The 27,751-nt window shown below is 42.2% G+C and overlaps 1 protein-coding gene and 1 long non-coding RNA gene across 5 annotated transcripts in view; one reads left to right on the top strand and one right to left on the bottom strand.

Moving 5' to 3' along the window:
- MON2 (MON2 homolog, regulator of endosome-to-Golgi trafficking) overlaps nucleotides 1-27,751 on the top strand; it is a 175,966-nt gene that overhangs the window by 104,841 nt on the left and 43,374 nt on the right. For all 4 annotated transcript variants that reach the window (XM_075013786.1, XM_075013775.1, XM_075013765.1 and 1 more), the window contains exons 23-26: nucleotides 10,013-10,175; nucleotides 10,708-11,001; nucleotides 12,085-12,283; nucleotides 20,235-20,857. In XM_075013786.1, coding sequence (XP_074869887.1) covers nucleotides 10,013-10,175; nucleotides 10,708-11,001; nucleotides 12,085-12,283; nucleotides 20,235-20,857 — 1,279 coding nt within the window. The remainder of the gene's footprint in view (nucleotides 1-10,012; nucleotides 10,176-10,707; nucleotides 11,002-12,084; nucleotides 12,284-20,234; nucleotides 20,858-27,751) is intronic.
- On the bottom strand, nucleotides 21,041-27,615 carry LOC142007420 (uncharacterized). The gene is made up of 3 exons (XR_012643929.1): nucleotides 27,513-27,615; nucleotides 25,717-25,852; nucleotides 21,041-22,077 (listed from the first exon to the last, which is right to left on the bottom strand). It is a non-coding gene; the product is annotated as an uncharacterized LOC142007420 (long non-coding RNA).

The raw sequence follows: 27,751 nt of genomic DNA, 5'->3' as shown, positions 1-27,751 counted from the left end.
GAGGTGGCTCAAGGACTGTGGTCACCCACGGAACAGTCTCTACATATCAATGTTCTAGAGCTCAGAGCAGTGTTCAACGCCTGCAAACACTTTCGAGACCGTATACAAGGCAAAGTCGTCGGGATCAGTACAGACAATACCTCCACCATGTTTTACATAAACAGGCAAGGAGGAGCTCAATCCCGTACCTTATGCGCGGAAGCAATCCGCCTATGGAACTGGTGCATCGCCCACGATATAATCCTGAGAGCCTCATACTTGCCGGGCGCGCACAACGTGAAGGCAGACCAGTTGAGCAGGCGTTTTGCGCTCACCCACGAGTGGCAGATCCGTCCCGATCTACTACGGCCGATTTTCCACGCATGGGGGTTTCCCCAAATAGATCTGTTTGCCACTCAGCACAACAAACAGTGCCCACGATTCTCCTCCAGAGCAGGGCTGGGCCGGGGGTCCCTGGGGGACGCGTTTGCGATCCCGTGGGGGGGCCCCCTGCTTTACGCGTTTCCCCCCGCAGTGCTGATCCACAAGGTTCTGCAAAAAGCCAGGAGAGAAAAGGCTCGGATGATCCTGATAGTCCCAACGTGGGATCGCCAACAATGGTTCCCCCTACTCCTGCGCATGTCGGACCGCCCACCGATGCCTCTTCCGGTGGCGCCGGATCTGCTCACGCAAGCCCAGGGGTCCATAGTGCATCCGCACCCCCAAAGCCTGCGACTGCAAGCGTGGCTAATCCATGGCTCAGCTCCCTAGAGAGCACATGCACAGTGGAAGTACAGCAAGTCCTAGAAAGTAGCAGGAGGACTTCCACTAGGAAAACCTACAAACAAAAATGGACTCGCTTCATGGCTTGGTGTTCTACCAAGCAGCTGGCCCCCCTTTCGGTGCCTATACCTACAATTCTAGAGTATTTACTGGACCTCAAGAGAGCAGGACTCTCGCTATCCTCGTTAAAGGTCCACCTTGCCGCCATCTCGGCGTTCAGACATGAGGATGGAGGGCACACGGTGTTCGCCCACCCTATGGTTACCAGGTTCCTCAAAGGGTTGGTAAACCTCTACCCCCCCCTCGGAAACCGATTCCACCCTCGTGGAGCTTGGACCTGGTGCTTACCACACTCATGGGACCACCGTTCGAGCCCTTGGCCACGGTTCCCCTTCGCCTCCTTACAATAAAGACGACCTTTCTTCTTGCAATTACGTCAGCTCGTCGGGTGAGCGAGCTTGTGGCAGTCATGGCAACGCCACCCTGCACTGTCTTTTCCAAGGAGGCGGTAACCATACGGCTGCATCCAGCCTTTGTTCCCAAAGTTTCTTCCGAGTTTCACATCAATGAACCTATTGTTCTACCCTCGTTTTATCCAAAGCCTCATAACTCCAGCGAAGAGGCGCGCCTACACCTCCTGGACGTGAGGAGGGCGCTAGCCTTCTACGTAGACAGGACCAAGTCCTTCCGGAAAACGGATAGACTCCTAGTCTCCCTCGCTCCCAAATCGAAAGGAGAAGGTCTCTCATCGCAGAGAATCTCAAAGCACATTGTATCCTGCATAAAAATGTGCTATGAGCTCAAAAAGACTCCTTTGTCGGCCACTCCCAGGGCTCATTCCACCAGGGCGGTGGCAGCATCAACAGCCTTTTTCAAGGGCGTTGCATTGAAAGACATTTGCAGAGCGGCGACCTGGTCATCCTACGACACCTTCGCCAAACATTACGCCCTTCACAGGGTATTCCAAGAGGATACCCGTCTCTCTGCAGCAGTCCTCTCGGGGACCAGCTGCACATAATCCGATTACCCACCACCTATCTTGGGTTACTGCTGGGTAGTCACCTATGGTGGAGCACCCACGGGGACACTCGAAGAAGAAAGAGAAGTTACTCACCGTAGTAACGGTGGTTCTTCGAGATGTGTCCCCGTGGGTGCTCCACTTCCCGCCCATCCTCCCCGCTTCGGATCTCTGTTAGTGTTTTGCAGGGGCACCCGAGGCGGTTGGTCGAGGAACTGGCGGGGACCGGATCGCGCACATGGCCAGGAGCGCGCCAGGGAGCGGCGCGCGCCGGCGCATGCGCGGTCCGGCAGAAACTGCTTGGAAGATCCGATCTGCGGCGCCGGCCAAGCCGTCACCTATGGTGGAGCACCCACGGGGACACATCTCGAAGAACCACCGTTACTATGGTGAGTAACTTCTCTTTTTATTTGAAGGCACAGTTTGTCAGCTGTCTACTGAAATTAAATTTTCACAGAAAATTTGAGCATTTATATTGGTAAAGTCACAACTATAACTATTATGGAAAGGATGTTGCATTGAAAGATGTGCTGGTTAAAGAGAGGCTTGTACAGGACATAACACCATTTTATATTTAATGTGAATTAAATATGTTTGATAATATTTTTACTATCAAACTTCACACTGAATGATGAGTAACTTCACAGATAAATTTTACATTAAAACTGCTGATTATCAGAGGCAGAATAAACAAATGGCATGTTTCTGTTTGTAATATTTTAAGAGACCAACTCCTACAAGATTATTTTATCGGTCTTTTCTACTTGTTTATAAAAGTACACACAACAATTAAAAAAGACCAAAGATGATTTCCATTACTAAGTGTCTTCATTATAGATGCCTTTCCTTTTATTCTTTTGTTCAAGGTAGAACTTACTTTATGATGTCTCTGCTCTGTATGCACCCTGTTGGAAGATTAGAAATATTAGCAGCTAATTTGTGGAGGGGCGTGTCTATACTTGCCCCCCAGTGAAGGAGTCTGGAATATGCTAGTGAGGCACTGACATGAATAAGCAGCACCTCATTAGCATAATGGCATCCACATGCGATTCAAAAGTGCCGCTTTCAGAATGCAAGCCGCCCGTGTAGACGGGGGCCTGTCTGAAAGGATCCCCAGACTTCGAATGCCCCTTTTTCCTAAACCCAAATTGGAAGAAGGGGCTTTCAAAGCTGGGAGTACTTTCAAAAGGCCCCCGTCTACACAGGCGGCGTGCATTCTGAAAGCGGCACTTTTGAATCGCATGTGGATGCCATTATGCTTTTGGTACAGAGAAGTTAAACAAGGCACTTATTTACCTTTTCTCATTGTGCAAGAACAAAACGCTGAAATTTTAAAACTACAGAAAGTGAAATAGTCTTCTAGAATGCGTAGTTAAGTTCAACTCATTTTGTCATAGTATCGTTCAGGTCATGCACATAATGGTAATAGAAAAGTTTGAAATCTTAAAAAAAAACAAACAAACAAAAAAAACCCCATAAAAATAGATGTTTTAATAGTAATAAGATAAATTATGTAGGAGAAATTTTGTAAAGGATGTAAGTCTGTGAGCCGATGCCCAGGTGCCAGCTAAAGGTCCAATGGGGCAAAGGGTGTGATGCCGCATCGGTAGCTACACTAAGCAGCCAGGGCAGGCTTGGTTCTTTTGTTTGCGTTTAGTTTGGGTACAGCAGCAAGAAGAAAATACACTTATTAGAGGCTTTAACAATTACTTTTTTATTTATACAAAGATAGAAACAATTTAACTCATAGGTAATTAAAAAGTACACAGAAATATGAATTTGTTATAACTTTAGTAGCAGTTAATAGGAAAACCGCTGACAGCGATTTTACAACAGAAGCGGCTGCCATGAGTAAAAGGGGTTTTAAACTGACTGCCCAATTTTATAAATGAAACCAAGATGGCCGCCAAGTTGAGTGACAGGATAATGATTTTCTTGCGGTTGCTAGCATCCAATGAAAGGTAATTGCTGACCGCAGCTTGCCAATTAAGGTAAGGACCCCCTGTGGTTTGACAGACAAGATAATGATTTTCTGCAGTTCTATATAAAAGGTAATGGCCCATCGCAGTTTCCTAATAGATCTAAATGGTATGCCCGTTTTAAAGATAAGATAAGGGCTTCCCGCGGTTTGGTTGACAGGCTAATGGTTTTTAGTAGTTTATAGCCAAAAACAGTTAGTACCCACAGTTTTTAAAGGGGAAACAACACAATTTAACTTAAGAAAAGTTTTAGACAAACTAGCTAGCTTAAACTAATACAATTAATGTGTACACAAGAAAGGCACGTTGCAGGTGTGATTTTCACCCCTGCCTCCTAGACCTGGTGGAACCAGAGTCTTTTCCCCCAATTCCTGTAGGAAAGAAGTGTAGTACAGGTGTAATTCTTACCCCTGCCTCATAGATCTGGTGTGACCAAAATCTTCCTCTCAATCCCTCAGGAAGAAGTAGATATGAACCAGGCGTCCCCAGTCTCGGGAGTCAATACCAGACCTGGCCAGCAGGTGTAGGTGATTGGAGCTCAAAGGGGGTGGGCTGCCAAACCCCTCTTTATAACCCTTTGGTCACATAGGCTTCTTCCTGGTCTCAAGTGGCCAACTGGGGAGAAATGTGTTTGAACCCCAGGTTTCCCAGGGAAAGTGCAAGGCTCAATTCGCACTTGTGAATTGTGGACAATTGGGCACTTTTGGAGGTGATGGCCGGAGGTTCCTCCTTTTCCTGGGACGATGACCAGGCATGTCAATTACTGATATCAGCCAGAAGGGCGGCCATTAGCTAGCCCATTGACTGTCTGGTTTCTGTGTATGGTAGACAGTCTGGGTGAGACAGCACACCTGCGTTCCCAGAGCATCAAAGGCTGCCTGTCTCCCTCTCTGTCTATCTCTCTGTCTCTCCCAGTGGGGGGAGAAGAAGAAAAAGGCCAAATAGGGGGGTTCATGTCTGGCTACAAAGTCCCGATACCGTGCGGTATAAAACAACTGCTGACCTGTAAGGATTAGGGGAAAAAAAAAGTTCCTCTCTAAACATGTTATCCTATAATTTTCCGTTATGGGTTTCTTGTGCATTCCTCTGAAGCATTTGGTACTTGCTGTTGTGAGAGACATAAAAAAATGAGTCAGTAACGTGGTCCAATATTGAAAATATGACAGATTAGTTCTCAAATGTAGAAGTTGTTAACTGAAAACTAGTGTTTATGCTTAGGGCTCAGCCAATATCAGACTAATGCACCTGTGTTCAGACTCCACTCCGGACCTCTCTGTACTGAACTCTCTGTAACTATTAGGAAAACTTCAAAGTGACGGTTGAATCCAACTGTATATAATTTGCATAGAAAAATGGTAAATGGATTTACTTACCAGTTGTGTGCTCCAGAACTATTCTGTTTGACTTACAAAATTTGTACAGACTACAACTGAATTTCCAAAGAACCTCTAAATATTACAAGTGGGAATTTTAAAATGATTCACTTTCCTTTTCTTGTGAGGAATCTAGTACCAGCCTCTACCATATGACAGTTATGCATCCAATTAAAAGTTTCAAATATCTTTTTACTAACTAACATTCCAAAGATAAACCACTCGAGCACAGTAGTTACAATGCACCCTAGCTGGACTAACATCACTAATTAAGAAGAATTTTCATCTAAAGTGAAGCATGTAACACTGGCCTCAGCACTAAAATATATTTACACTTAAACTTTACAAAGGCTGTGTCTATGCTACCACCTTCCTTCGAAGAAAGGATGGTAATTAGGGTGTTGGGAGTTTAATAATGAAGTGCTGCCATGCAGAGGCAGCATTTCATTAAGCAAATTCCTCCCCCCCCACAGCAACTCCGTAGTTTAAAACTTCGAAGTACTGGCACGCGTCTAGCCGTGCCGCACCTGCCAGTACTTTGAAGTGCCAGGGCAACTTCGAAGTCCCCTTACTCCCCTTCAAAGTTGCCCTGGCATTTTGAAGTACCAGCCGATGCGCCACGGCTAGACGCGTGCCAGTACTTCAAAGTTTAAAACTTTGGAGTTGTCGCGGGGGAGAATTTGCTTAGTAAAGTGCTGCCTCTGCACAGCAGCACTTCATTAGTAAACTCCCAACACCCTAATTACCATCCTTCCTTTGAAGGAAGGTGGTAGTGTAGACAAGCCCATGAAGTAGTAATTGGGGTCCTGCCAATTTGAGATAATCTTCCATGTAGGCTCATTCTAAATGTTATGTCGATTATTAGATAAAACAGATGTACCACTTAACCAGTTGTTTCAGCATCCACAATTCTGAGTATGAACACAACTTGAAATAAGGAAAAAAACCTGGCCATTTTTGTAACTTTTAGGCTAATATGGTGTCTATGGTTAGCAATGTAGTGCAGCTCACAAAGAGGATGAGTCCAGTTTACGATTTCTCTTGTTTGTGGTTTTCTAGTCTCAATCCTATGGACTCCTGAAATTACAGGAAACTGTATTGAGGGTCAATCCATAGATTGTCTTGGTTACCCCTGGCAATGCTGCACTGGATCTGACTGGTATGGTGCTCAAAATGTCTGCCAGTTTTGTGCCCCTGATAGAAGTTGACTGAGAGTAGTGAACTCTTAGGGGCATATGTGTGTATGTGCAGGGATGTGTGCCCTTAATGACGACTTCCACATCAACTTCAAAACTATTATTTTGCATGGATAACAACTCCCTCTACGTTCTCTAGTGTGCTGAAATAGCATATACTTGTTTGCAGCCACTTAAGTTTCTGTAATTTAGCCGTATGGTGTGGAAATCTATCAACCTCACGAGGAAGCTTGCACAAACTCAGACAGACATCGTCTTTCTCTCCAAATGCAAACGAATGGACATCATACCAAATGGACTAAAGGTGAAAAATTCTTTGCAATCTACATACTGCACAGACTACAGTGAGAGATTATGCCATACACTCTCGAAGAAACTGAAGAACCACCTAATCAGCATCCTGTACAACAAACAGGAGAACTTCAAAAAAGAGCTCTCAAATCTGGAGTCTTTCATTAAAAAACAACCTTCAACACAAACTTCCACACCGCTGAACTTTACGAAAATAAGACAGGAGATTTACGTTAGACACTTCACTACTCTACAGAGGAAAAGGGACTGCAAGCTGTCTAAACTCGTACCACAGAGCCACAGCAGTGGTACCACTAACTCAGCCAGCAATATTGTCAATCTGTCCAGCTACACACTCAGCTCAGCAGAAAAGTCTGCTCTTTTTCGGGGACTCTCTTTTTGCCTTACCACCCACACAAACATAATACAGTTCTGCGGTGATCTGGAAGCCTACTTTCGCCGTCTCAGACTCAAAGAATACTTTCAACACAACACTGACCAGCACACTGTTACACAGACACCCTCCCAGCAGCACAAGAAGAATAACTCCACGTGGACTCCTCCTGAGGGTAGAAATAACAGTCTGGACCTATACGTAGAATGCTTCCGCCGATGCACACAGGCACAAATTGTGGAGAAACAGCATCGTTTGCCTCACAACCTCAGTCGTGCAGAACGCAATGCCATCCACAGCCTCAGAAACAACTCTGACAGAGGCAGATAAAGGAGGAGCTACTGTCATCATGAACAGGTCTGACTACCAGACGGAGGCTTCCAGACAACTCTCCCATACCAGATTTTACAGGCTACTTTCCTCAGATCCCACCGAGGAATACACTAAGAAACTACACCATCTGCTCAGGACACTCCCTACACAAGCACAAGAACAGATTTATACCAACACACCTCTAGAGCCCCGTCCGGGGCTATTCTACCTGCTACCCAAGATCCACAAACCTGGAAATCCTGGATTCCCCATCATCTTGGACATTGGCACTCTCACTGAAGGACTGTCTGGTTATGTGGACTCTCTCTTCAGACCCTGTGCCACCAGCACTCCCAGCTGTCTCCAAGACACCACTGACTTCATGAGAAAACTGCAGTACATTGATGACCTACCAGAAAACACTATCCTAGCCACCATGGATGTAGAGGCTCTCTATACCAACATCCCACACAAAGATGGAATACATGCTGTCCGGAACAGTATCCCTGATGATGCTACAGCACATCTGATGGCTGAGCTCTGTAACCTTATCCTCACACACAACTATTTCAGATTTGGCGACAATATATACCTTCAAATCAGCAGCACAGCTGTGGGTACCTGCCTGGCCCCTCAATATGCCAATATTTTCATGGCTGACCTGGAACAGTGCTTCCTTAGCTCTTGTCCACTAACACCCCGTCTCTCCTTACGCTACATTGATGACATCTTCATCATCTGGACCCATGGGAAGGAGACTCTGGAGGAATTCCACCGGGACTTCAGCAACTTTCACCCCAACATCAACCTCAGCCTGGAACAGTCGACACAGGAGATCCACTTCCTGGACACCACAGTGCTAATACACAATGGCCACACAAATATCACCCTGTACTGTAAACCCACTGACCGCTACGCCTACCTTCATGCCTCCAGCTTCCATCCCAGACACACCACACAGTCCATTGTCTACAGCCAAGCACTAAGATGTAACCGCATTTGCTCCAACCCCTCTGACAGAGACAAACACCTACAGGATCTCTACCAAGCATTCTTGAAATTGCAATACCCACCTGAGGAAGTGAAAAAACAGGTCAACAGAGCCAGACGTGTGCCACGAAGCCTCTTACTACAGGACAAGCCCAAGAGAGAAACCAACAGAACACCACTAGCCATCACCTACAGTCCTGAGCTAAAACCTCTACAGCGCATCAAGGATTTACAACCCATCCTGGACAATGATCCTCCACTTTCACAGGCCTTGGGAGGCAGACCAGTCCTTGCCCACAGACAACCTGCCAACCTAAAGCAAACCCTAAGCAGGAACTATATACCGCACCACAGTCACTCTAACTGAGGGACCCATCCATGCAACAAACCTCGTTGCCAGCTCTGCCCACATATCTACACCGGCAACACCATTACAGGACCTAACCAGATCAGCTACACCATCATGGGTTCGTTCAGCTGCACATCTACCAGTATAATTTATACCATCATGTGCCAGCAATGCCCCTTTGCTTTATACATCGGACAAACTGGACAGTCTCTACGTAAAAGAATAAACGAATAAAAGAACACAAATCAGATATCAGAAGTGGCAATATACAAAAACCCGTAGGAGAGCACTTCAATCTCCCGGGCCACACAGTAGCAGACTTAAAAGTAGCTATCCTACAACAAAGAAATTTCAAGACCAGACTCCAAAGAGAGATTGCTGAGCTACAATTCATCTGCAAATTTGACACCCTCAGCTCAGGATTAAACAAAGACTGTGAATGGCTGGCTAAATACAAAAGCAGCTTCCCCTCCCTTGGTGTTCACATCTCCAGATCAACTGCTGGTAGTAAGCCTCACCCTTCCTGACTGAGCTAACCTTGTTATCCCCAGCCTTGCTCTGGCTTATTTATATCTGGCCCTGCAGATTTCCATGACCGGCATCTGATGAAGTGATTCTGTGCTCACGAAAGCGCATGCTGAAGACTTTTCTGTTAGTCTGTAAGGTGCCACAGGGCCCTTCACTGCTGTAATACCTTTGTCTTTGAATGTTTCCATGTCAACTTAGAGCAAGTAAAAACACCAGCTTTAATTATAGCAATAAGGTTTTGGGTGAACACCATAAAATGAAAAGAAAAGAGAAGAAAAGGTGGTTACATGTAAAACACTCTCTTCTGCTACATCCATTTGCTTAGCTGTGTCCTGCCATTCCTTTTTGGCTTCTTATTCGTTTCCAGTGACCTTCTGTGGACAAGTTCCCTCCTGCCACCTAATTTAGGCTTTATTTTGCATAAGGTAAAGAAGATATATTTTAGAATGTTAATTAGCATAGTCTAGCTATGATGTTTTAAAACTCCAGTTAGACAAGTAAGTTGTATCTCAGCATGTGAAAGCTGGCAGATTTGGGGACCCTGTGCTTCAGCGGTTTAGCTAATGTGCTAAATACGTGTGCATTAGAATTTAGAATGTGTTACCTGACACGGTCTTAAACAACAGTGCAAGAAAGTTCACACTAAACACAAATCCCACAAACAGTTGGGACAAATCCTAAATGTGTTTCAAATTTTGCTTGATTCTGAAGCAGGTATGTAAACCTGATTATCCTTCTGAAGTAATGTTGCACCCTGGCATGTACTAGAAAGATTGTACCCTATTAAAAATAATATGTACCTTATTTTAATTTCCCCAAGAGAGTCCTTAATACGGACTGCATTCCAGTGTCTTCAGTTGGTTGTGACAGACTTCCTACCAACAATGCCATCCACTTGCCTACAAATAGTTGTAGAAGTTGCAGGAAGCTTTGGACTTCACAACCAAGAACTAAACATCAGCTTAACATCAATTGGTTTGTTGGTAAGCTTCATTTTCATTCATAATGATTGTTCATGTGGCTTTAATTCTGATAATGCTAGTCAATGTTTACAGTTGTCTAGATAAAGGCCAGATACTGCTTGCCATACTCTGAAAACTCCCACTTGAAGTGAATGTAAATGTACTGATAAGAATTTATCTTTAGGCAAATTAACATTGTAATAAACTTGATTACATAAAATGGAGTTGCAGATAAATTCCGATTATCAATATTTTTAAAAGAAACATAGGTTTTAATAATCCTTTTCTGATACTCTGCAGTTTGCATGTATGTGGATCTTGAGAGCCTTTTTTAAAAACTGAATTCTAGAAGTAAACACAGTTTTTGATATCGGTTTTAAGACTCATTAAATGTAACCCTTTTCTAATCATTATAGCTCAGATTTGCTTAGGACATATTTTCAGTGCACTTTAAAATGAACAAATTAGAAACATTTTCATAATCAGAATAATCATCAGTGTATTTAAATGTTTTCCATGTATAAATTATGTATCTAAATATTTTTGTTTGTAGTGGAACATTTCCGATTATTTCTTCCAAAGAGGTGAAACCATTGAAAAAGAGCTGAATAAAGAGGAAGCAGTATTGCAGAAGCAGGCAGAAGAGAAAGGATTGGTGTTAAACCGCCCTTTCCACCCAGCACCACCATTTGACTGCCTTTGGCTCTGCCTCTATGCCAAACTGGGTGAACTTTGTGTAGATCCACGACCTGCAGTAAGAAAGAGTGCTGGACAGACGTTGTTTTCTACGATCGGTGCTCATGGAACTTTACTTCAGCATTCAACATGGCACACAGTTATATGGAAGGTACTGAGTAAAAAGCTGCTAGAGAATACAGCTTCCACATTTTGGTAGTCTTCCTCTTTTTTACACATGCTCATTATAATACCTGTTTTGGCTTCTTATTCATTTTTTATAGAATTTTTGAAGATAGTAATTTAAACAGAGTAGTTAACACCTATATTCTCTTAAAATTTCTAGAGTTTCTTATTGCTTTCTTTTTCCTTCTGTGCTGTCCTTAAGCCAGTTTTTCTTTATATTTACATGATCTTGATCTCCCCCCATCCCCACGCATAAATGTGCTCATGGAATTGACACCAATATGTATATCCTGTGGTCTTGGACTGTTACAACACTCCTTTTTATTCCCTTGTATATGATTCCTGGTGCCCTTGGTGAGATCAGTATGGCCATCAAAGACGTAGTCTTCTTTCTACCTCAGATATAAAGAAAGACAGGTATCCTATGTCTACCTGAACAAAATTAAAACAGCTTCCTTTTCTTGTGGCGGAGCACATAGAAAAAAGTAATTCCTTCATCATGTGGCTGGGCTGATCTAATAGGAGAGTTAGCTTTTCTGCCACTTGTTTCCTCTCTCTCCTGCCAGTCAAGCCCATGTGTGGAAGATTCCTAGAACATGGGCAGACTGCTTGTCCCTCATGGGACTCAGGTTCCAGTATGGTCATGCCTGGCTTGATTCTGCTGTTATGCATGCTGTCTGTGTGACATTTCAGACAACTTAAAAGAGAAATGTTGTACCTTCTTACTACAGAGGCATTTCATATGTTTTTCTGGGAATGTAGCATTGTCAGAGAGTGTTGGTCTTTCATTAGCACTAAGGGTGTTCTCAAAGTGTCTGATCATGGTAATAGTGGCCCTTCAGCACCTCAAGAGCCATGTGCCAACTTATCTGATCAGCTAGCTTATTCAGGTATCCTCAGTTCCAAAGGTTCTGAAAAGGCTAGGTGAAATAGAGGAATCCTCCGTGTGCCTTCAGGAACTTGCAGGGAAAGGGAGAAAATGTGTTCAGTGTTATTTCCACGTTACATTAACATGAGTTGAAATATGTGACTGAAATAATCAATGCATTCTTTTTTCTGAATATCACAGGTTCTCTTTCACTTGCTGGACAGGGTTAGAGAATCTTCCACAACAGCTGATAAAGAGAAGATTGAGTCAGGAGGAGGAAATATTCTCATACATCATTCGAGAGACACAGCAGAGAAACAGTGGGCTGAGACATGGGTATTAACATTGGCAGGAGTTGCAAGAATATTCAATACTAGGAGATGCTTACTGCAACCTTTAGGTAAGCTCTTCTAATATTTGAGAAGTAGGTATTTTATTTACTAATGAAACTTGCACAGACTGTTTCAGCGCTGACAGTTGGCTCGATAGATATCAGTTCTATCAAACACAGCAGTTCAAATATTTAACATTATTGACAAATGTTGTAATATAACTCTTAATATGTTTTATTATTACCTTTTTCAGTTAGTTAGAAATATTTAATATTGTAACTCTATATTCAATAGTATCTGCTTTGAAACATAACTTTTGTGATGCGTGCAATCCTAGGTGTTCAGGATTAGAATTCTTCAGCAAGTGCCAGCTACATTTGATGTTAAATTCTATTATTCTTGACTCCAGGTGTAAAATATTTTTTTTAAATCAGAGTTCTGTAAACACTTCTTGAATCACTGCCAAAAATGCTGAGGTTTTCTTTCACTCGCTGAGACAGAATTCCTCGTGTCAGAGAGGTGCTCTCTAGCCTCAGACTATTAACAGGTCCTGTTACTTTAACGTGTTACATTTTCTTCTGTCCTGTTTCCTGCTGTTGATTTCTAAACTGTATTGTGTCAATTTAGGAGTTTTTCAAGCATCTGAGTGAACTAATTAGTGGAGCGGGTACATGGGGGGCCTTGGGAGGTCTGCTAGCTTAGTCAATTATGTACATAATTTTTAAAAAGGAAAGAGAAATTTATTAAGGAAAATAATTGTGACTCATTATGGCATGGAAGAAATTGAAGATGGTGTTCTCTTGAATGTTTCTGTTTTTCCTTTATTCATCCCTTTTATGTCTAATAAGGACATGTTTCAGTTCAAATTATTTTATTAGCATCATTTCATTACCTGAAATTAATAGTGGTAAGTCCCTTGGTTCCTTTTTCTTCAAAATCTTTCCTTTTCTCTCCCCTCATAATATTTTTGTCTCTTCTCTTCTGTTTGTTATGCTCCCTTGTCTTCTAGTCTGCTTTTTGCTCACTTTCTTTCTTTACACTCTGCTTCTTCACCCTCCTTGTATTTCTTTCTGGCATTCCTTTGACTCCTCTGTTGACCTGCGGGGAAGGGTTGTAGGCTTTATGGATTTGGGAAAGCTCGCCAATCTGATTTAAAGTTTACAGATTCTAGGTTTGCACCTCTCCCGAGTTAACAGTGGAGTCTGAGACAGAGCCTGTCTCAGGCTAGAGGTGAATTTTTCAGGTCTTTCAGTGATTACACAGACAATATTTTTAGCAGTACAGTCATACCCCAAGATATGCCCATTCGAGTTACGAGAATTCGACTTTACAAGGAGTTTCATTTAATACCCCTACTTCAGCTTATGAGGCATTTCTGCGCATTTACGAGGACCGATTTGGAGGCTGGCAGCTCTGGTAGGCAATCACTGAGGGGATGGAGTCGGCCGCATTGGTCTTGACAAAGAGGCCATGCGGGGGGCAGCGGCACTCTGCGAGAGGGCAGCAGTCTGTTGCGAGGAGGTAGACTCGTCTGAATCCCGGCAGTAGATCATGCCGCTCTGTGAGACAGCCCCGCTGCTGCTGCTGCTGACCCCCTGGGCAGCTAGGGGGCTGCTGCCGTCTGCCCTGCGCAGCTGTGCCTCAGGTGCCACTCGCCGTCTCCAGCGCTCCCTCCCATTTAGCGCCTGGCTCGCCCGCACGAGCAAGGCATCGCCCCTCACCAGCCGGGGGCCCCCTCTGCCTGCCTAGCTCCCCGCGTGGCTGGCCCCTGGCAGCTGGCCCCTGGCAGCGCCCCCTCCCTGCTTAACCTAAGCTGCGCTCAGGCTGGGCTGCCTCCCTGTGCCCTGCTGTGCCCTGCCCTCCCCCTTGCACCAGATTTAATGGGATTTGGTGGTGTTTTTGCATAAATGGGTGTAAATTTTGAGGCTCAGGAACACACAAAAATTTTTCCCATTGAAATGAATGGTAATTACATTTTCGACTTATGAGAATTCGCCCTAAGAGGGGTTTTTCAGGAACGAATTACCCTCCTAAGGTGGGGGAAGACTGTACTTATGGTTTGTTTATTTAGCAACACAATGATGTTGAAGCATCACTTAACAAATACAAACTGAAGGTGTATAACAGTCAGTATCTGGTTACAATCAAAGGATTTCACTTAACAGTATTCTAAAGCAATATCAGTTACTTAACCAACTACACTTATGGGTTAAACTTATGCTAAGCAAGCAGGATACTCACTGATTCCTTTGAACCCTCTAGAAGCCAAGACCAGCTCACTTCAATTGGTGAGAAAGGTGGTGGTGTACTGGTTAGGTTAAAGACGAGACAAGATTGTTCCAGGAAACATAACAAAGATTAAAAGAGACAGTACAGAGAGAGCCAACTGCGGTGACAAGCACCCCTCTGGTGCGGATCTGTCTGGCATACTCCCTCTCTCTCCTCCCCCCCCCCCCCCAAACAGCAAGGGGTTTTTATACCCATTTAACCACATAATGATTAAATTAGAGTCTGACCTCATACAATCTTACACAATTGCTGATACCCCAACTTTCCCAATGATCTCAACCTGAATGTGTCCTAAGACCAAGTTTCTGCTAAAAGGTCAAAGGAGAAATACCGTTGTGACCTTTATCCGAATTCGGTTGGTAATTTCACACCTTTTCTGGTAGAGGAAACTTGGGCACCAATTGGCATCAGAAATGTACCCTGGATAGCGAAGATTTATGCGCATATCTTGCCCTTACTATTATGACCTTAACCTTTCTTACGAAAAACATTTGTCAAAAAGCCCCCTCATACCATGTTTGCCTGGCAGGCTGCTTGTGTTACTGCTGACAGGAAAGATAGAAAGGCCTAGGCCTTTTTGAGCCTAAGTTAGACAGACTATCATGGCTTCTTAATACCTGTGTCTATCATATAACAAATCCTTATTCAAACTATATCTTAATCTACGTTAAGCTAGCGCAGGCTACACCTCCTTTCCCTTTTTATAACAACTCATCATTTGGGCACTGGCAAAGTCACTAACTATATGAAGTCCTATTTATTATCACATGTTTATGCAGCCTGAACTGTGTAACATAAATGAGCTTACAATCTAACATTGACAACTTTTTTTCATTCAAGTTAGGCTCATATTGTACTCATAGATGGGTTCTAAGTTAATGAATTGCAAAAGGAACTACATTTTCTAAGTATTGTAAAGTGTGAAATGGTAATTCTTAAATTCAGAATAGAAAAATGATGGATTTAAGGAAGTATATACAATAAACTTTCATATCCAGCATCCCTGGGACCAGGAGTTTACCAGATATTCAAATATTCTGGATAATAGCGAGGTATACCCAGCAGTGAATAACACTAAAGAAAAACAAGATTAGATATCAAGAAACAAACCGCAATGTATGTAGAATACTTTATTTGCCAACAGTAGTATTGTACACTCTACATGTATATTGTATTTGCTGTTTTTATTTGTATTTATTTTCACTGAACTGTACTTATGGAAAATGTAATTAGTATTTACTTATGGTTAAAATGCCGGTTATATGAGGGTTCTGGATGATAGAATGCCTGTTAAGACAGAGTTTACTGTAGCTGGTGAAAGACAACGTCAAGGTGTGTTGATGAATTTTTGCCATGTTGTCTGTCACAGAACTGTGACAGACTGTGAGAGAGGTTAAGATACAAGCAAAATTAATATTTTATCTAATACTTCCTTTTAATTAATTTCAATTGACTGTAACATGGTTTAACTACATACGGTATCTTGCCGTTTCTGATACAGTGGAAATTGTAATTTGCATTAATGTGATGAAATAGGGGTACTATAAAATATGTGGTTTTCAGGATTGTTTTCTAGTCACATATTTGAACGATCTAAAATGAGATTTAATGTTGCATATGTACTAGTGATTTAAGAGTGAAAATATTTCATACACACAATTAAAATAACCTCAAACACTGAAATTTCAGAGTTAAATTTAGCAGAAATTCAAGCATGTTAAACTGAGGAAAAGCACAGTTAAGGCACCCAAACAATCTTCACTCCCTTTTGTGACAAAAACTGTGAAGATCTTGATGCATCCTTACAAGTCAGTTTAATCTTATTGGAAACTCTGAATAATATTAGGTGCTCCCAGAATTGTGTTATTGGGTTACTGCATGGTGACACTACGATTTGAAATTGTTTGTTCAGGTGCCTTTACTGTTCTGTTTACTTCTTTCCTGCACCTTACTTTCCATTAGTCACACTATTCCATTCTGCTCTTATGCTTTTCCCCCAAATTTCGTAGCACATCACCTCATGCATGTCTTCTTCTGGTCCTTCATTTTGAGTAGATCTGGTGTGATATGTAGTTTTTGAAAATAAATATTTAGAATTGAGTCATTGTGTCATTAATATTCCTAAGAGTTTCTTCTTTTACCTGTATGAGAATTTTGAAGACACTGAATTTCTTCAAAGATCAGTTTTTTATTAATTCATACAAACTGATTTGCTTGTACGTTGTCAGTAAATTGACTCTGTACCAAAAGAGTGAGTGCTGAAGTTTCTTAATCACAAAGGCCGTTTCTACACAGGCCACTTCCAAAGGGTAATACAGTAATACACGGAGCGAAAGCTGCTAATGAGGTGCGGATGCAAATTCCCCACGCCTCATTAGCATAATGTCACGTGATTTGGAGTCCGGAAGACCGCTCTTCTGGACTCCAAAGTGCCATGTAGAAGCACGGCTCATTGGGGGGGTGGCCTCCAGAAGAAGCACGTCCTTCCGGAAGGCCCCCCCCCACCCCCCTGGGTCCTTGCTTTTACATGACATTTTGGAGTCCAGAAGAATGGTCTTCCAGACTCCAAATCACATGATGGTTATACTAATGAGGCACGGGGAATTTGCATCCACACCTCATTAGCATCTTTTGCTCCGCATATTAGCAAGTCACTTCTGAAGGAAGTGGCCTGTGTAGAAATGGCCAAAGTGATTGAAATCCTTCTTTAAATACCAAACTCAACCTGACCTGTAAATAAGAACTTCTGTAATGTATACTTTAGTTTAACTTTTATCCTTTTTAAAGAGATCTTTGGCTTTGTCATGGAGAATTTTTGGGAAGGGTCACGGTAACAATGTCACAATACAGGGAAGTTGTGTTATGAACATGTTCTGTTGTTGCCAGTTTTTAAAATTGCAGAAAAAGGCCTCTTAAGCTAGCATTCCTTTGAGGACACTGCATGTCCTCTTGAATATATAAGTACTGCTTCCTTCACTACTTTTATTAAAATTCTAATGTAATCTTGTTAAGTTTCTTTTGTATGTTTTTCGTATGAGGTTTAAGTGAAATACCTTGCTGCCACATATTTCCTTACTCAGTTGATATAGACTAGGATTTTCGAAGGAGACTAAGGGAGTTAGTTTCCCAACTTTGAATCTTTTGAAAATGCCTGCAGATGTCTATAGGCTTCCACTGTGTGGTCACTGTTCTTGTGCTTTGTTCCCCCCAAGTCTTCCCATAGTTCCTATTTCATTTACTGAATTAAATTTTGTGTAACTGATACAGGTTGAACCTCTCTAGTGTGGCGCACTCTGGTCCAGCAACATCAGTGATCCAGCATGACTTTAAATATCTGGATGTCCACTTATTGTTGTGGCCAAGTTTCCTGTGGTCCCATAAAATTGGTTTACAGCCACCAGTCCTGACTCTCAGTATTCTATGCTGTTATTTAACTCTAATTTACCCCCTAAATGTCGTCCAAGAGCCCAGTAAGCAGAGGAATATGTTCATATTGCTTCTAGAAAATACTGACCTCCTGTAGTTCGGCAGGTTTTCTGGTTTAGCAGCAGTCAAGTCCTGAGGTTGCCAGACTAGAATGGTTCAAACTATATTGAAAGTTTTGTTAATCCAAGACACCATTTGCTGTATTCCCAATCATTAAAATTTCACATGAATGTACTTCTAGTTAACATAATTAAGTTAGAGAGTACCATTTTCTCCTAAATAATTTCCTCAATTTCTAGCTACTACACAACATGCCTGCATGAAGGTATTTTATCATGGCATTTCGTATCATCAAGAGAAACTTGAATGGCTCGGGATCAGACCCTTTGTACTTTATAAATGTTTAACTCTTGTTGAAATCAGTAGGCATTTGGGGTATCAGCTGGTTGCCTGCAGGGGCTAGAAATGATAGTTTTACCCTGATGCACAATCGGCCAGATAGTGATTTTTTTTTTTAAGTTTTTGTTTTTTTTGTTTTTTTCTGAAGCATTAGCTCCACCCTCTGCCCCACCTGCAGCCCAGACCCACCCCAGGCTTAACTCCCCTGCCCCCCTCCCATGGCCCCAAGCCACTGTCAGGCTATTAACCCTTCCCAACTGCCCTTCCCCCCTCCACCCCCCCAACCTCAGGACTTACCTTCCAAAAGCTCCAGGTGCTCCTGCTTCTTGCCCAGCTGCAAAGTGTGCGTTCCGCAAGGTAAAAAAGCTGTTCCCCCCACCCCACCCCACAAAATTCAAGTTACATGAGGGTGTATGGGAATGCAACTCTTGCATAACTCAAGGGATTACTTTGTAGGGAACTGAGGCTTAGGCCTAGTCTATGAACTGAAATGCTTTGGTTTAACTAAAATAGTTGGTCTCAGTCTAGAACTCTCTGGATGAAATTTAGTGGTCTGAGGCATACAGAGATCAGAGTACATGATCTGTTCTAAATGGTCCCTTCTTGCCTTTGCATAATACCAACAGTTCTATTAGTAAGCATAAAGGAAATGCATTTCCAGTCACATAGTTCAACATGTAGGTAGCAGCATTAGTATAAACTCACGAAAGCTCATGCTCAAAACTTTTCTGTTAGTCTATAAGGTGCCACAGGACCCTTTGTTGCTATAAACCATTGATACTCAGACTGATGTTTATGAGCCATAGGTGGTTCTTTAATGTATTAGCTGCTGTCCTTTACAGCACATGATCTTAAATATTGTGATTTAATTACTAACTGATTAGGATGCTTTTACTATGTTATTAACCAGTTAATTTATAAACGTTCACTACGGTATTGATTTATTTATTTTCTGTGAAAATTTTATTTAAAAAATACACACCTCCCCACACACACACCTGTACTATTACTATACTAAATATTTACCTGGCATTACTCAAGTCCTTAACTCAATTAACTTTTGCTTTTTCGAAAAGAAATCTAAAATGTACATGTTTCATTTGATCATTGCTGTGCGGTTGGGGTAAGGATAAGGGATTCAGAATTCGAGCACTCCTGAGGAAACAGGACTGTCCCAGCCCTCTCTCACCACAGCAGCTTGGAGCCAGGTGAGACATGCCTGACCGCTGCACTTCTCCGCCAGAGTGAGGATGTAGGAAACTGAATTTTCCCTTATCTCTCTGGTATAGGGGCACTGCCAGAAATGTTCCTGTACAAAGTGGGGAGAAATCCATCCCCGTCTTTCCTAAAGGGCACCTAGGAGTGCGAAGATCAGGGCAGGGGCACCCTGAGCCAGCCCCTTTTTCCTTCCTGATGATTCTATCCATTTACTTTATGGTTTTATGTGAAGCAATCCCATTCCAGACACATCCTGTTTTGCTGGCACAACCAAATCCTTATCTTGCTTTAAGTTTATAAGAGGGAGCTGTATACCAAATTTGGTGGTCCTAGCTCTTACCATTTAGCAGGCTTCTTGAATAAACAAAAAAAACTCTCTCAAATGTATGGTAGATGTAGTACTATACTAGGTAAAACTGTGAATTCACATTACTATGCCTCTTTTGGGTAATGTTGATAGCTAATTTGGCTTTTGAATCATTAATGTGTCTGTCGCTGGTATAAACTATAATATAATTTTCCTTTATATATATGTGCATCATTTTGTTCACACATTGATTCTTTCAGAAAGCAGTTGAAGGCAGGTATCTATCTTCCCCCTTCTCCAGCTCCTATTAAGTGAAGAGGCCAAAAAAAAATAAAGTCAGAAACTAATTTAACCTTTTTGTTTCTTTTTTTTTAAAATAGGAGACTTTTCCAAGGCCTGGGATGTTCTTCTTGATCACATTCAGTCTGCAGCACTCAGCAAAAACAATGAAGTTTCTTTAGCTGCTCTGAAAAGTTTTCAGGAAATTTTACAGATTGTGTCTCCTGTCCGAGACTTGGAGAAGCCTGATACGCCACCTGCTATTAATGTGCCTGCCCTTCTAGGGACAATGACTGCTACTAGTCTGAGTAGATCATTCCTAAGAACTGACTCCATAGGAGAAAGAATTGGAAAATATAATGAATCTGAGCCACCTATAATAACAGATGAGATTGAAGATTTAAATCTTTGGTGGGCTGCCTGGAACACCTGGTATAGGATTGGCTCAGAAAGTACAAAGCCTCCAATTACTTGTGATAAATTGGCTTTCATACCCAGCCAACCTTTTCTCACAGCTTTAATTCAGATATTCCCAGCTCTCTATCAGCACATCAAAACTGGTTTCAGCATGGATGATCTCCAAAAGCTCGGTGTCATTTTACATGGTGCTGTTTCAGTTCCAATCAGTTCTGATGCCTCACCTTTCATCCTACCATCTTATACTGAAGCAGTTTTGACAAGTTTGCAGGAAGCAGTGCTGACAGCTTTAGATGTCTTACAAAAGGTAATAATACATCTTTAGATGTCCTTTGAAAGGTAAACCGTAATATGTATTGGTTCGTTTGCTCTGCCACCTCCACTATATTGAGTTAAATTAACCTTAGTTGCCTAGTTACTCCTGGGTTTGTAATGTATTGTGTTATTCTTATGTAAAAGATAATTTTGCTCCTTTTGAAGAACAGTTCGAACCAAAAGCTCACTTTGTCTTCCATTCCTACCCACACTAGGCTTCTTGCCATTCAGGCAGCTTGATGTTGACATGAATCGTGTAATCTTTAATGAAATCTCTGCTGTATCACGATAACAATACTTAATATTCAGTGCTGTATTTCCAAGAATTTGCTTGCTTGACCGTGAAGCTTTGGCACTGTTATTAATGGTCTAGAAATGAAATCGAGGGAGAGTACACTCACCCTCTGTGGGCCTAGGTTTCTTGCATTGTTCACTTCAGCAAAGTCTGGAAGGATGGTGATCCTAATTTAAGCATTTAGAGTTGTGCTAATTGAAGGGGGGAAGCTGTCAGCAGACCTTTTCCTCCTCTCTTCCTAATTTTACTCTATAACAAATATGCTAGTGTTTTGCTGCAGAAATTCTTATCAAAGACTTACTGAAGAGTACGATCCGTTTGTGAGGCATTTCTGTAATAAAGCTAAAACACAAGGCAGCAGGATAAAGGTATCCGTATGTTCACGTCACACAACTGTTTTGAGAAGGAACAATAGTTGATTAAATTAGTTACATCTGGTAGCTTTTATTTTCTTACAAAATTTATTACTGCTTAGATATTGTTCCTCATACCTTACATGTGAAATCCCCTGTCTGCACTTTTCTTTGTCTGCTGCAGAATGAAATGTGTATTCAAATGTAAAATGCATGGACAGAAATAAAGTAATCCTCCGCCACTCTGCCAAATTTAAAATAAATACTCTGGGTGGAGGAACATAACAAACTACTGTAGTCCCATAAGTTATGTGAGGGTTGCATTTCTGCACACCCTCACATAACTTGAATTTCAGGAACCAGGTGTGGCTTCTTCCCACCTCTTCGCACAAGTTGTACTGTAGAAACTATCGTGGCATCTCCTTCCTGGCAATGGTGGGGTAAATCTTAGCTCAAATCCTTGCAAACCAACTCCTGCCACTCTCAGAAGAAACTCTCCCAGAATCCCAGTGTGGCTTCCAACCATTCTGAGGAACAGCAGACGTGATCTTCATCATCTGGCAACTGCAATAAAATTGTTGTGAACAAAACCAAGCTTTAAACATGAGTTTCGTTAGCCTGACCAAAAGCATTCGGCTATGTCAACCTTAGCACCTAGTGGACCATCCTCTCAAAGACTGACTGCCCTAAAAAATTCGTTAGCATTTTCAGGCTGCTTCATGACACGACTGCCACAGTATTGAGCAGCAACGGATCCCAAAAAAACCCCTTTGGGGTCAAAACGGGAGTCAAACAAGGCTTCATCATTGCCCTGTCACTGTTCCGTAACTTCACCACTGTGAGCCTTCACCTCATTGATGGCAAGCTCCAGATGGCATGAAGATTGAAAAGCTTCCCATTCATTCATCCAGTAGACAATTTCAGGAGACCGAAGGCTAAAACAAGACCACCACAACCTCAATCCTGCAGTTCCAGTACGCAAATGACAACATGATTGCTGCTCTTTCTTCCACAGCCCTTCAGACCATCTTAAATGCCTTTGCTGAAGCATATGAGAAACTTGGCGTCACACTGCACATCAAAAAGATCAAGGTGCTCCACCAACCTTCACCAACAGGACAGTCTCCTGTACTTTCTATTGAAGTCAGTGGAGAACTGCTGAAAAATGTGGAGCTCTTCTCAAACCTTGGAAGTCATCTTTACACTAAAGTTGACCTTTATGTGGAAATCCAGCATTGTCTGAGCTGTGCGAGCTCTCCCTTTGCCCCCGAGACAAAGGGTCTTTGAGAACCAGGACATCTATCACAAGCCAAAGCTCTTTGTTCAAGCACTACTGAATGCATGTGAAACCTGGACTACATACAAGCATCATAGAATCATAGAATAATAGGACTGGAAGGGACCTCGAGAGGCCATCGAGTCCAGCCCCCTGCCCCAATGGCAGGACCAAGTACTGTCTAAACCATCCCTGATAGACATCTATCTAACCAGTTCTTAAATATCTCCAGAGATGGAGATTCCATAACCTCCCTTAACAATTTATTCCACGGTTTGACCACCCTGACAGTTAGGAACTTTTTCCTAATGTCCAACCTAAACCTCCCTTGCTGCAGTTTAAGTCCATTGCCTCTTGTTCTATCCTTAGAGGCCAAAAAGAACAAGTTTTCTCCCTCCTCCTTATGACACCCTTTTAGATAACTGAAAACTGCTATCATGTCTCCCCTCGATCTTCTCTTTTCCAAACTGAACAAGCCCAATTCTTTCAGCCTTTCTTCATTGGTCACATTCTCTAGACCTTTAATCATTCTTGTTGTTGTTTTCTGGACCCTCTCTAATTTCTCCACATCTTTCTTGAACTGCGGTGCCCAGAACTGGACACAATACTTCAGCTGAGGCCTAACCATCGCAGAATAGAGAAGGCACTGTGAATAACACAAATGCTGCCTTAGGGGAATCCTGAATTCCTCCTGGGAGGAGATAGGTGCACAACCACTAGCTTCCTGGAAGAGTCAAACATGACCAGCATTGAAGCCATTATCATTCAACAACAACTTAATTGAACTGGTCACATGATTCAGCTGTCTGATCAGCGCCTCCCAAGACAGATTTTGTTTTCCGAGTTGGGGGAAGGACGGGTGCATTGGGGTCCAGCGGACGTGATATAAGGACATGCTGAGGGCGCACATGAAAAACTGCAGCATCAGTGTCGACACTTGGGAGAACCTTGCCCAAGACTCTCCCCAGTGGCGAATAGTAATCTGTGAGGGGATGGTGCAATTCAAGAGGTCCCACCACAGTGCAGACAGGGACAGGCGGAGAAGGAAAACAGAGCGTCAAAAACTGCCCCACGTCTCTGAAACAGCTACCAGCACCTGCCCTTTCTGTGATAAGATCTGCAGCTCCAGAATTGGGCTGATCAGCCATAAATGGACTCACAAATAGGAGGATGACAGGAAGATGTCCTACTAGTTATTGAGTGACAGCAAAGAAGAACCCTATTTTAAGAACAGCGTGCACCATGATTTGTACTGTGATACATGTTTACTATAAACTTTACATGTTATATGTAAACTTTTTACATATTCTCTTTCCTCACAGTTTACGTGTGTGTTTGTACCACTGTCTTCCTGATTTTTCACATCTGAACCTTTAGCGTAAAGATGACTTTAAAGGTGTGAGAAGTGCTCCACATTTTTCAGCAGTTCTCCATTGACTCAATAGAAGGTACATGAGATTGTCCTGTTGGTGAGGGCTGTTGGAGCACCTTGATCTTTCTGATGTTCAGTGTGAGGCCGAGATTCTCATGTGCTTCAGCAAAGGCATTTAAGATGGTCTGAAGGGCTGTGGGAGAAGGAGCAGTAACCATGTTGCTGCTTGCTATTTAGATATGAGTTGTTCATTTTTGGCTTTTAGACATTCACTGTTAATTGAAAAAAATCAGGAAGGTGTTGGGTTTTTTACTTTGTAATTATGATGTTGGGAGCCACAAAAGTGCTTAAAAGAGCTGCATGCAGCTCCGAATCTGCAGGTTGCAGACCCCTGACCTAGCCAGTTGGTCTCCGGTCTTTCACTCTAGTTCCATTCTCCTTGCCCAGCAAATCCTACTCTCATCATTTCCTTCCCCCCCCCCACCCCCGGACACACACTCATTGTACTTCCATAAACAATCCTAGTCCTCTGCCTGCATCGTGATCCCTCAGTCAGTCAGTATTTGTCCCTTATGTGGGCTTTCAGTCACCCTCCCTGTTTTTCTCCCTGACTTCAGGCCCCAATCTGCTGCTCAGCCAGTCCGTTTTCCCCTTTCCTCCTTGCCTTTTCCAGTTTCTACCACCCCTCAAGTTCCAGTCTGTCCTCTCATCTCCCCTTAAAAGGTACATCTCTTATCTCCTCTGCATCAGGCTGTGTTTGCCATGCTGTCTGGGCACAGCAGGAGGTCATTTGGAACTGATGAGATACAAGCTTCATGTTCTTAGTTTAACTGTCTGGAACTAAACCATGTACTGCCCAGAACTGTAACTGTAGGCAAGTCCCGCTGAGCTTCAGGCTGAAGCATGTTCATTCTAAACAGAAGATTCCAGGGAGTTCAGATGCTAAAATCATCTAAATCTCTATGGAGTGTGCAAATTCCAGTTTTTCAGAGGTTATAGCTTAGCTAAAATTGGGCAGATTTTCACAGGGATAGCAAAAGTCATATGTCAGACACAAAGCACCCCTCCCGTCCCCAGTCAGATTTCAGGACCCTACACTAGAGCACGGGGTGCTAAGCAATTTTGGACAAAAACATTACTAGCATTTTTAGTGTAGACAAAACAATAAGTATTTTTCCTGCCCTGGTTCTCAGAAACAGGCACACCATTTTGTATGAAATTCCTTTGTGCAATACCCTGCCACACCCACCTCAGCATCCTCATCCTCTCTCCAACAAATAACAATAAACACTGTTTTGAGTTATGTAAACTTCTATCAAACTTCAATTATTTGGCCTAAAATTTTCCATGATGGGGTGTCTTTCTCAAGCTGATTGTTTGATTACTACTTTCTAAAACTAAATAATAGAAGCAAGGGACACTGCATTATATATTTTTCTCACGCCACTCAAAATGCAGTTAATGAAAATCAAGGAATGACAATGCAAAAAAAGACAAATGAGTAAAAAAAGATTATCAAATAGATTATTAAATGTGAGCCAGGTTCTTTACGTACCAGAATTCTGTATCCAGTTGTGATGTCCACACTTCAAGAATGGTGTGGAAATGCTGAAGGGAGTTCAAAGGAAGGTCACAAAATTGATGCACGGGAATAAGTTTACCAATGTGAGGCTTAAGGAACTCAACCGAGTCTGCATGTTAAAGAGAAAAGAGAGACTTGTTCACTGGGTATAAGGTCTTGCATATGGAAAAGATATCTGATACTAAGGGGCTTTTCAACCTGCCTGCCAGGCCTAGACTGAACAAGGTCTTCTGGCTACCAGTCGAAGTTAGATAAATTTAGCCTTAAAATAGGACAAAATTTTCTAACCATGTGAGTTATTAAACATATAAGTAGCTTGCCAGGGCTGGTGATGGACTCACTGCTGCCTGGACACTTTAAAACAAGATTAGATGTTTTTTAAAAAGTATACTTTCATCTAGTTTTTGAGAGAAGCTCTGTGACTTGTGTAGTCTTGGAATCTGACTTTCTTATGGGCTATTGGAGTGAATAGAATGACCTGTGTTGCCCTCATAATGTTCATAATATTTGCAAATAAGATTCAGGGCTTCGGTCTCCTACAAGGATAAGAGAGGATTTTTTTCCCTTGATAAACAATTGGCCAGATGTATTCTGGTTTTTTTTCTGCCTTTTTCTGAAGCATTAGAGATTAGTTTTCAGCTGGAGATAGGATCCCAGATTGAGAGAACCATGTTCTGAAATAGTACAGAGCACCCTTTTTCCTAGATATAGCAGACTTTCATATCTAGCAGACCAAAACAAAAATGTGTGCAGACTACTTTATTTACCAACAATGGTGGTAGTATACACTGTGAACTTATACTGTATTTGCTGTATTTATTTATATTTACATTCACTATACTGTACTTATGGAAAAACATAACTCAAATTTGCATATGGTTAAAATGCCAGTTATCTGAGAGTTCCAGATGGTAGAAATGCCGGTTATGTAAGTTTACTGTACCTGGGTGCTGTGTCTTGCTCACGTTTTGTGACCGTTCTAATTGTCAGATTTGGTGATGAGAGAGAATTTTCCCAGGTTAGATTGCCAGGGACTTTGGGGGGTGGTTCACCTGCTTCTGCAGTATGGTTATTTTATTGGGTTTGTCTGGGCATATATGGCCTGATCAATTCTGTCATAGCAGGGACTTTGGGCATTGATGACAATGTGTTCTCATTTGTTCTTTCTGCCTGTGGTACACAACAGTTGAGTCTCCTGTGGATTGACAAGTTATTGTTTAACAAGTGGGTGAAATGCAATGGCCTGTGATCTGGAAGAGTTTTTCCTTCTATGGAAATTTTAAAATGTTGCAGATTATATACATACTCAGTCAAACTTTGCAAGACTACTTTGTCGTTTCTGACATATTTGACGGTATCTGTTTGGATTATTGTCAAATACAAAACAGCTCTCAACTGAAGAATCTTTGGTACTTTTTGGACACTGCCCCAAAGTGTGTAGGTCTTTACTAATAATGTTTAGATTCTCTCAAGATAGATGCATTGGAAAATTTTATCTGGTATGCCCAAGCGACTTTGGCTAAGTCTCATTGATAATCTGTTTCATGCCTTTTTTCCATTCTAGGTTCTAGTGACACTAAGGCTGCAGTTACACTATAGCCATAACTCAAAAGAACGTATGCAATTTGCACAATGCAAATTGCATAAATTATTTCAAGTTAACTTATTTCAAACTTGATGACGTGCAAATGGCACCAACATTCAAAATAAGCGCTTATTTGAAGTTTCCACAATCCCTCTCACAACAAAGAGTAGTGTAAATAGACTACCGTGCTTGAAATAGTGCTGCTATTCACAGGTGTTCAGCTGTGGGGTTGCTATTTTGGGAGACAGATGTATCTTGAAATAGCAACCGCAGTGTAGCCATAGTCTAAAAAAGAAAACATAATTAACAAAGATGGCCAAGAGTACTTTTAAATCTTCATTTATATGCATGCTGGTTTTTCTGATACTGAAAATTCCTCTTAAAAGTTTTTGATATTAGTGCAGTTCTTGAGTGCTGAAATTT

This window comes from Carettochelys insculpta, chromosome 1 (genome assembly GCF_033958435.1).
Source record: "Carettochelys insculpta isolate YL-2023 chromosome 1, ASM3395843v1, whole genome shotgun sequence".
NCBI classification, from domain to species: domain Eukaryota; kingdom Metazoa; phylum Chordata; order Testudines; family Carettochelyidae; genus Carettochelys; species Carettochelys insculpta.
Note: the sequence above shows the minus strand (reverse complement) of the source record. Positions and strands in the feature narration are given on the sequence as shown.